At 36.1% G+C, this 10,235-nt stretch overlaps 2 protein-coding genes across 2 annotated transcripts in view; both read right to left on the bottom strand.

Moving 5' to 3' along the window:
* Positions 1–3,519: 3,519 nt before the first annotated feature.
* LOC107483246 (histidinol dehydrogenase, chloroplastic) lies at positions 3,520–7,433 on the bottom strand. The gene is made up of 13 exons (XM_016103874.3): positions 7,050–7,433; positions 6,901–6,953; positions 6,681–6,753; positions 6,465–6,566; positions 6,022–6,123; positions 5,833–5,904; positions 5,699–5,761; positions 5,542–5,583; positions 5,094–5,153; positions 4,869–4,979; positions 4,603–4,773; positions 4,225–4,315; positions 3,520–3,976 (listed from the first exon to the last, which is right to left on the bottom strand). Exons 1-13 carry the CDS (start codon positions 7,326–7,328, stop codon positions 3,699–3,701), a joined length of 1,497 nt encoding a protein of 498 aa, XP_015959360.1. The 5' UTR covers positions 7,329–7,433; the 3' UTR covers positions 3,520–3,698.
* Positions 7,434–8,098: 665 nt separating this feature from the next.
* The window catches only part of LOC107483188 (protein POLLENLESS 3), a 3,168-nt gene continuing 1,031 nt past the window's right edge, over positions 8,099–10,235 (bottom strand). The window contains exons 2-5 of the mRNA XM_016103809.3: positions 9,837–10,049; positions 9,334–9,482; positions 9,174–9,242; positions 8,099–9,077 (exon numbers count right to left, since the gene is read on the bottom strand). Of these exons, the coding sequence (XP_015959295.3) occupies positions 8,099–9,077; positions 9,174–9,242; positions 9,334–9,482; positions 9,837–10,049 (1,410 nt within the window). The remainder of the gene's footprint in view (positions 9,078–9,173; positions 9,243–9,333; positions 9,483–9,836; positions 10,050–10,235) is intronic.

The raw sequence follows: 10,235 nt of genomic DNA, 5'->3' as shown, positions 1-10,235 counted from the left end.
GTGGAAACCAAGTAGAAGGACCCTCTCCACTCTTTCACTCTACTATGGTGTATTCTTATCTACCCTTCTCATGAAACATAGACACAAGTTTGAAGAGTGGTAGCATGTAGAAATTAGAATAAGTATATGAATAGAAATGAAGAAAATTATTCAGCCACCAACCAAGACTTAGGGACAGGTGTGTAAAGGAGTCGAGACTCGAGACTTGGAAGGTCCCGTTTCAAATTTGCAATGAGTCAATGAGTCAATGTCCATCTAGATGCCATTTTGTCCATGTTATGTAACCAGCTCATGGGAATGGGTCAAATCCTCAAATACTTGAAGATAATACTATGCTGAACAGTGATTTTCAATGGAGAGTGAAAAAAAAATTACAATGTACATTATACACTTATAGTTTTATTCACGGATACTGATGAAATCCATTCTGAGTTGCAGATTTCTTAGTAAAATGCAAATTAAAGAAAAGAGAAATGTATCTATTGCATTAGTACGTTTTCACCGAGATAAAATGTTCAACTATATACCGCCAAAAAGAAAAAAAAATTATACTAACTACCTCTTCATATTTTATTATACTGTGATCTACTAATGTTATACAATATCCAATAAAAAAAGTACTAAGAGTACTAATAATATTCATACGTTAATAAATACCTCTATCACCATCTCCATCTCCTTTTATTCATGGGGCAGGTCTTCATTTTAGTGAACATTTTAGTGAAAGTTTTGTGGATCTTCGTTTAACTCCCTCTGTGTGTAGTCGCGCAGGTACCTGTTTGGGTAATTTTTTTTTTCCTCATCCCTACTCCTTCATCCTTTTCTCATAGCAACTTTTAAGCTACATGGACCATGTGAAAGTGATAGAGCTAAGTGGGAACGATTCCATTTTCAATTTGCAATGAGCATCCACAACAACAATAACACATTGTTTGGTTTAAATGATTTTGAAAAGAAGGAAAATGATATCTAAATATACCTGTTAATTTTTTTTAATATTATTTTCATCTACTATCTTTGTTCCTATTACTAAAATTTTACATTTATATTATACTTGTAATTAAATCACAATAAATACGTTTGGATGGAAAGTCTTTTGGCATCAAATAAAAAGTTTAATTTTGATGCACTGAACAGTGTAAAAAATGTTATACAATTAGTGTAATTACAAATGTTTTTTTAAATGATCATTCACACCGTTAATGTAAAAGGTAATTATTTTTGTTAGGCCCCGCTACACATACAAGCAAATAACGCATACAATCCTTACAAGTTGGCCCAACTCAGGTTTAATCCACGCGCACTCCCTCCCTTTAAATGGAGCGTTAATTTCACACGCGTCACTTGAACGATTACGCTTCGAAAAAACCGCTCGTTATGGCTCACTCTTCCTCTTCTCCTTCAAAGATAACACAAATCCTCAAGTTTCGAGCAACATTCCAAACTGAAGAGACATTTGAACTCGTCGCGAATAATAGCAAAAACCATCAACAAAATATTATTCAATGTACGTTATTGTTTTACTCATCTTGTACATTTTCCACATTTCTGTTTCTGATTTCGAAATCGAAGAACTATGTTTTACTGTTCTTCTATGTTCTTCTAGGTTTTATTGATCTTCTTGTTCTAAGAAATTGAACACATGGTGTAAATATATTTGATCCAATTATAAGTAAATTTTTTTCCATAATTAAACTCTCTCTGGTGTATTCAAAATGTCTGATTTACAGGTACTATAATATGAAGTGGTGATCCAGATAGATTGGAACCCATATATGACGGTCTGCATAGAGATCTGCATAATACACCCAAACACAGACTATAAATACACCCGATAAAAAATTAAATTTACACCTCTGCTGCAGATTTTAAACAACATTACCTGAAAGCCAAATTATAAGTAAATTTTTTTCCATAATTAAACTCTCTCTGGTGTATTCAAAATGTCTGATTTACAGGTACTATAATATGAAATGGTGATCCAGATAGATTGGAACCCATATATGACGGTCTGCATAGAGATCTGCATAATACACCCAAACACAGATTATAAATACACCCGATAAAAAATTAAATTTATACCTCTACTGCAGATTTTAACCCAACACTACCTGAAAGCCACTTGTTGTCCACAATACCAAAATTAATTAAACTCTCTCTAGTGTATTCAAAATTTCTGATTTACAGGTACTATAATATGAAGTGGTGATCCAGATAGATTGGAACCCATATATGACAGTCTGCATAGAGATCTGCATAATACACCCAAACACAGACTATAAATACACCCGATAAAAAATTAAATTTACATCTCTACTGCAGATTTTAACCCAACACTACCTAAAAGCCACTTGTTGTCCACAAGATCAAAATTAATTAAACTCTCTCTAGTGTATTCAAAATGTCTGATTTACAGGTACTATAATATGAAGTGGTGATCCACATAGATTGGAACCCATATATGACGGTCTGCATAGAGATCTGCATAATACACCCAAACACAGACTATAAATACACCCGATAAAAAATTAAATTTACACCTCTGCTGCAAATTTTAACCCAACACTACCTGAAAGCTACTTGTTGTCCACAAGACCAAAATTAATTAAACTCTCTCTGGTGTATTCAAAATGTCTGATTTACAGGTACTATAATATGAAGTGGTGATCAGATAGATTGAAACTCATATATGACGGTCTGCATAGAGATCTGCATAATACACCCAAACACAGACTATAAATACACCTGATAAAAAATTAAATTTACACCTCTGCTGCAGATTTTAACCCAACACTACATGAAAGCCACTTGTTGTCCACAAGACCAAAGTTTATCAGAAAATCATTCCAATTCCTATCAAATGAGTCTTTGCTATGAGAGTTTCGTTTTCCCTCTCTGCTACATGTAATCAATTGATTCTTAATCTCGTTTTCCTTTCTATTTGTGCTCCGAACTCTTGTAGAAAAACCTACAACCTTGGTATAGTTCCTGTAAAATTTTCCAGCATCTTCAAGGGTGGTAAAGGTCATTCCAACCTTCGGAATAAACTGGTCATCAACAACAGAGAGGTTGCAGAATACACCATGTCAAAACGAAGCTGGAGTTACAGAGAGAAAAACTAACGTCAATGACGAAGAACAAACCAATGAGAAAGGAGAGGAAAAGAACGATCGAAAAATCAGGGAAAGACGCGCGAGAAGAAGAACGATGAAATTTGAAAAGAAAGAAAACAAAGAAGGAAACAAATCTTTTAAATTTGGTAGTTATACAAACGCGAGATCTTTGTATAGCGCGTGTAAGTGACGTAGGAGTTGCAGCGCGTTTTAGTGGATTAGGCGTTAATGAACTTGTAATAGTTACAAGCCCTAATCGCTTGTATACTAAGCTTTATCCTTTTTGTTAATGGGATACTATGTGATTGGATGCACGTGTAAAATAATTTTACTAGTGTATCAAAATTAAATTCTTAAATAGAAGAGAAGTCATTTTTTATTTATTTTTAGTTAGAAACAATTTCAATAAAATAAAAAACAGGGCCATAGAAAATTCCTATTATAACAACTTCAGGGGTTCTATAAACTTGAGATTGCAACTGTTAGCTATTAATGTCTTAATGATACACAAGTATAGATATAGGTAAATCTCATCAAGTAAATAGCTCCGAAAATGGAACAAATTAAGAAAAGATGAATCATATCTCATCTTGAAACGTTCCTGGCCTCTATGTCCTGAAGTCTTAGGGTAACAGCCCTCTTGTGAGCTTCAAGACCTTCAACTTCAGCCATGGTTGCCACATATGGTCCAAGTCTTCTAAGACCTTCCTCTGTGAGAGACTGCACTGTTATGTATTTAAGGAAAGAGTCCAGTGACACGCCGCCATACATCCGGGCATATCCATAAGTCGGAAGGACATGGTTGGTCCCGCTTGCATAATCACCAACACTCTCAGGCGTCCACGGCCCCAAAAACACAGAACCTGCAGAGGCAAATCAGAGTCATTATTTACACCTATAATTCCTGAATTGTGATCTGGGATGTGAAAATAAGGTTCATCAAGATCTAAAATGCTTAGAGAAGGGGAAAGAAACAAAAAATAAAAATTATCCCTGCCTCAAGATAACTTTTAAGATAATCTATGTAAATCCAAAATATAGAGACACAAAAAACATGTCCTGAGGACGATTTTTAAGGCAATTTCTATACTTCCAGAAATAAGACTGATACCTGCATTCTCAATAAAACTCTCCCACTTGTCAGCATCCTTCACATTGATAATTAGATGCTCTGGTGCATATAAGTTTGAGAAGGTGATAGCCTGAAAGACGCAAAAACAAACTTAATTTTGTTTAATGCTTCATATTGATGAATTCAGATATAAATACAGCAGTAAGTTAAGGCCAAACTTCATCTACCCCAACTAATTTAAGGCCAAACTGGGATGGGGTATTTGATTAGGTTAGGCATAACACTATTTGCTGTGCATGTATGGAAATACAAAAAGGAAACCTAACTAGTGATCACTTTTACTGATTCCAGAGAAAATGTTTTTCTCTTTATCTAATGTTCAGTTATTATTATCCTTATACAGAAAGAAAAACTTACCTCAAGCATGTCACGTGCATGCACGATAAAACTGTGGCTAAGAGCTTTCGAGGCAAACTCTCCTCTTGGAAGACTGTTGCACTGCTTGCTGAGTTCCTCTTGTATTGAGTTCAGATCCACACCATCTCCAGCTGTCACAAGAACAACCTGACTATCAGGTCCATGCTCAGCCTGGAAATCATAAATTATGTGCATAGGAAATGAGTCATGTAGAAAGAAACCACAAGAGATCTGGAAATAAGAGCATATTAAAAAAGTCATTGAACCTGGGAAAGCAAATCAGCAGCAACATGAGAAGGAATTGCATGCTTATCTGCAATGACCAAAACTTCAGATGGACCAGCTGGCATGTCAATTGAAACCATGGCCTCACTGTTCTGCAGAAGATTTTGAAATTAAATGAGAGAAGAAAAAAGCTCTATGATTGAAAGTATGAAACACAATAGCAGATGCAGATTCAGAGATTTAACGTTTTTTTTTTAATTGCTTACTTGAAGTATCATTTTTGCAGCCGTGACATATTGGTTTCCAGGGCCAAAGATCTTTTCAACCTACAAGAGTATCACCACAAGTAGAGAGTCAAATATTGATGGAAAAAAATATCAACTCCAAAGTACTTAGATTCCTTTTTTTTTCGCTTTCTTTTTTTTTCAAGAAAATGGGTACATTTAAGTACTGTTATATCACCAGATTACGATGTCTATTAGTATCTGCTTTGCTGCTTAAATATGAATAAAAATAAGACAAAATAAGACAAACCAAGACATTCAACTAATACAATAGGGATGTGAAGTTCAAGCATTTAGACCGATTAGGGGATGAGTTTCACCATATCTATCATGAATTAGTAATCTTGTTAGAATTGGATATACCGATAAACACGAAAACTAACTAAACGGTGAAATAGGAGGAGAAGAGTTCTGATGAGAAGTTAGCCACCTTAGGACAAGTTTCTGTTCCCCAAGCCATTGCAGAGATGGCCTATAATGGAAACCAATGCAATAGTAGTATTAGTTTAATTCATGATAATAAATGCAACGTAGATACATAAACAAATTATGTAGGCAGAAAAACTTTTGATTATCATGTTTCAAACCTGAGCACCTCCAGCTTTGAGAATGTGAGTCACCCCGGCCTTCTTTGCACAATACAGCACTTCCTGCACAAAAGGGTTGGTTAGAAGAAGAAAAACGTAATGATTATACTTTTCGTACGACATAAAAAAAATACCTTGCATATGTTGCCATCTTGAGTTGGAGGTGTTGCAAGAACAATAGTTTTACATCCGGCAATTTGTGCAGGCTGTAATATAGAATAATGGCTCTAAGCTAAATTTAGGAACATAAACATTAATGTTCAAATGAAAACTATAGGAAACCAAAGAATTGTAGGAGCTAGTAAAATATCAGTTCAACTTACAACTGCAAGCATCAAAGCTGTTGAAGGTAACACAGCGGTTCCCCCTGGAACATAAAGACCCACGGAATTAATACTTCTTGCAACTCTCTTGCATTGGACTCCCTGGGATATTTAACAAAACTCAAGACTCTCACAAATAATAATTGCCAAAACAAAGTCAAGAAGGGGCAAGCATGGAAGCATGATAATGGAAAGATATGAAGTACATCTACAAAATCGATATCGCTTAAAAGATTGAATGCAAGACACTAATCAAGGAAAAGGATTCATCAAAAGTATTCTATCCACTTGATCTATCTAGCGCTATTTACTATTACTCTTAAATGTACATGAAGCTACTTAACATGTAATTTCACAAAACCAAACTATGCCACAAATTGTACATAGCCATAGTAAGAATTTGCCCAAGGTAAGTCAGAAGCATAGAATCATCATTGACATACTTTCATGTTCTCAACGCTTCTCTCAGGTGACTTCTGAGCAGCATGAAACGCATATATATTGCCATAGGCAACATCAAAAGCTTCCTTAATATGAGGATCAAGCTACAAAAGACAAAAAAACAAGGATATGTTAGCATCAAAACCAGCATCACATGACCACTAAAATAGAACTTGTAACAAGAGTATCATAGTAAGGTCCCAAAAAATGCAACACACCACAGGGTCTGGGAGCTCGGGCACAACTTCAACCAATTTATCCAATTCAACTTTGTCAAACCTTGAAGTATATCTACAAAACCACAAACATAACACTCAAAAGAAGGTTTCAAAATGCACACACAAAAATCCAAAACTTCAAATCAAAGCTAAATAACATAAAACAGAGAGTTCCTTTTCTGATCAGTAAAACAAAAAGTTTAAGAAGCACCAAACTCACTCTTTAACTGCAGCATCCCCTCTTCTCTGAACATCATGAACAATGGGGTTAACCTGCAAAAATAAAAAATGGAACTTTAGGGCAAAAAGCCAAACCCCATTTGAAAAGAGTGACCAAAAAACCAAATGTGGGGCAAACCCAGTACCCACCACGCTGAAAATGGAGGAGAAATCGATGCGGGGCCGGGTCTTGAGTCCGAGAACCTCATCGTTTGTGAGCTGCGACAAACGATAGGTCTTGATGGAATGGGAATTGGAGGAGCAATTTATGCGGTTACTTGAAATAGTATTCGTAGAGAGTGAAGAAGAGGGAGCAAAATTGAACGGTCTAAGGGTGTTGTTACGGTGTGGTCGAATCAAAGAGCAATTCCAGTTGGTGGAAGCTGAAATCGCAGAGTGTATGTTTATCTTCATCATCATCATCATCATTGGAACACCACTCTCTGTGAGTTTGGGTTTGGGTTTGCGGCTGAGAAAGTTAGTCCGAGCCTTCGTTTCATGTGGCTGTGGACTCTGGGTTCTGAGAATCACACGCAATTTTGTTTTATTTTATTTATTTATTTTCTTTTGTCATTTTGTGTCTGTAACTTTTTGCAAGAAATAAACATCGTCCCGAAAAAAAGAAGAAGAAATAATTATTAGTTTATAATTTTATTTGTAATGTAAACATATATGCAACAATTTTTCAAGAAATAATTTAGTAATTCATATTAGTTTATAATTGTCTAATTGACTAATATATTGACACCACATATTAGTCAATGAAATACTAATATTATTGTGGTAACCTGAAGTTACAGATCTCTGATTCAGGTGAATAAATAGGTTTGCTTTTTAAACGGAAATACTAAGATCCCATGTACTATGAAGTATGCAGCATAAATGACAGTGTCATCTTTCTCAAGGTTGAATTGTTCCTTTCAGGTTTCAGCATATTCAAAAGTTATTAACTGTTTCAAAACTCAACGCAACTGTGTAGCAGAAATTGTGACTCCCTCCAGATTCTAGATAACTGATGTAACTTTTTAGAGTTACAAGGATATATGAGTATCTATATACAAAGGTGGTTGTTTGTTACAAATGAAAGAATAGGCTAAACTAATCAATCATAGGACAATGCCTCAAAACCAATGCAAAATATTGACAATCCTCTATCCATGGAAATAAATTTTAAAGTTTTGGTTTCAATTCAGGCCCTCTCATGGGGTTTCTGGCTGAAGAGTGATGTCCTGAAAAACCTGCAATCTGTTTCTCCTTGTAAATGAAGAATCACTTTGAATTGCAGGCATTCTGCGGCTTTCCGAGTTTGAAGCCGAAGCTGAAGTCTTGCTTGCTGATTCTGGTCTTTGTTCAGGATTGAAACACAAAGACCGCCTCACGGTTGGATTCCTTGACAACATGCCATTCCCAGGTGGTTGTTGTTCACAGAGAATGTTTGAGTTAGCATTCTCATCATTGAACACCTCTCCACTATCCTTACCACCATAATTTGCATATGCTCCACTGAATAAATCATCTTGCTCTTCATTTTCTTCTTCTTCGGCTATGTCGGCCCAGCTCTTCTTCTCAATGGTCTTTACATTTGTAAAAGATTTCTCAGCAACAGAAGAGATTTCAGAATCCTGACTTTTGCCTGAGACATATGCCAAATTGCCATCCAAACCCACAAGAAGCGATTCTGATGGTTTAGATCTCTGGTTACTGCCATCTGCAGGAGGATTATCCAATGTCCCTGCTCTCCACATTCCATTGGGAGGTGCAGACAAATCATTTGGACTACCAAATGAAGATCTATGATCTGAATGGACATCTCCCCAAGTCTCCCTTTGATATCCATTATTACTGAATCCCCACGAACATCTTTTCGGCTTATTGAAAGGAACCTTTTGGTCTCTTTTTGCAGGATCTGGTGGAGACTTATACAACCTCCTCCTGGCATTAGATGCCTCCACCTCAGGTGATACATTCCTTGCTGATGACGACAAAGACTCCATCTCACTCAGCATTTGTGTGGCACGTTCGTATGATTTGACGAAAGAATCATCCATCTTTCTGTTTTTTGTGGCAGTTGTCACTGCCTGAAGCAGAAATTTTGCTTCTGTAATCTTGTTCATCTGCATCAAACAGATTGCCAAGTTGCATTGCTTGTTCCTGTCAACCTCAAAAGACAGTGCTTTTCTGCAGAAACAAATATGGAAATCATTTCTTTTATCTTCAAAGGAAAAAAAAAAAAAGAGTATAAAGGCAGTTTCAAGTCCATCTTTAAGAGCTAACCGATAATGTTCTTCGGCGATCTTATAGTCACCTCTCTGCAAGTAAGCCCAGGCCAAGTTCCCTAGTATCCTACATTAAGAGAGATTCATAGTCAGGTGTAAGGCCTCTATAAACTACATAAACAAAATGAAGAAACAGCATGTTTAAAAACAAAATGCACCTTGATATCTCTTGCTCTGCAGTTATTTGGATCTTCCTCCCCTGAGATCTTGCCTGTTTTGTTGACCTTCCCACAAAAGTGATACCATCTTCAATTTGCTTCAACTTGTGATGGAGCATGGCAATCTCTTCATCAACTCTCCCTGACCTCTGTACCAACATAACCAAATCTATTAAATGCAAGATGCAGAGAAATTCATCCAACACAAATGTTAGCTTACAACATATTGGTCTGAAAAGAATTCGCCATATTGCTTTATGCCTGTGTCCAAATTATGCACAGAACTAAACAACAAGGAAAAGTATATGGTAATTCCAAGAAATGCGTATTCATCAGTTACGAGAAGCATCCAAAGAGTTATTTAACAAAAGCATATCCATTATAAGACATGTGTGGTTCTTCCAAGAAATGCTTGCATTGACATTTTATCCAGTAGAATATTAGCTTCAGACAATGAATAATAAAAGCACCCAAAAAAGAAAGGGGGAAGAGTTCTGATTTACCTTGTAGAGTTCAACCAGGATGTTATCAAGAGATTCTTGGGATTCAGGAAGGCAGAGATGACGAAACGATTTAATAGCTTCAATTGCCTCATCAGACCTATTCAGCTGCTTCATAACTAAGGCCATGTCCTTCAAGGCACTTTCGACACGATCTCCAGCATTGATTGCTGCCCAAAACATGGAAATTGATCTAGCTGGATCCTTATCCACCAACTGCAAATCAAGGATTATAACTCATTTTTATCTCAGAAACCCCATGAAACAAAATTAACTGATAGAAACAAATCATCAAACACTTCATTAGCATTCTTCCAATCAAACTTATTGACCCCTAGGTAATCATTTTTAATGCCTTCTTCTGTCCCCAATTGCAAGTATTCCTTAGCTCTAATATGTCTC

Source organism: Arachis duranensis, chromosome 4 (assembly GCF_000817695.3).
Source record: "Arachis duranensis cultivar V14167 chromosome 4, aradu.V14167.gnm2.J7QH, whole genome shotgun sequence".
Taxonomy (NCBI): domain Eukaryota; kingdom Viridiplantae; phylum Streptophyta; class Magnoliopsida; order Fabales; family Fabaceae; genus Arachis; species Arachis duranensis.
This window is presented reverse-complemented; position numbering and strand designations above follow the sequence as displayed.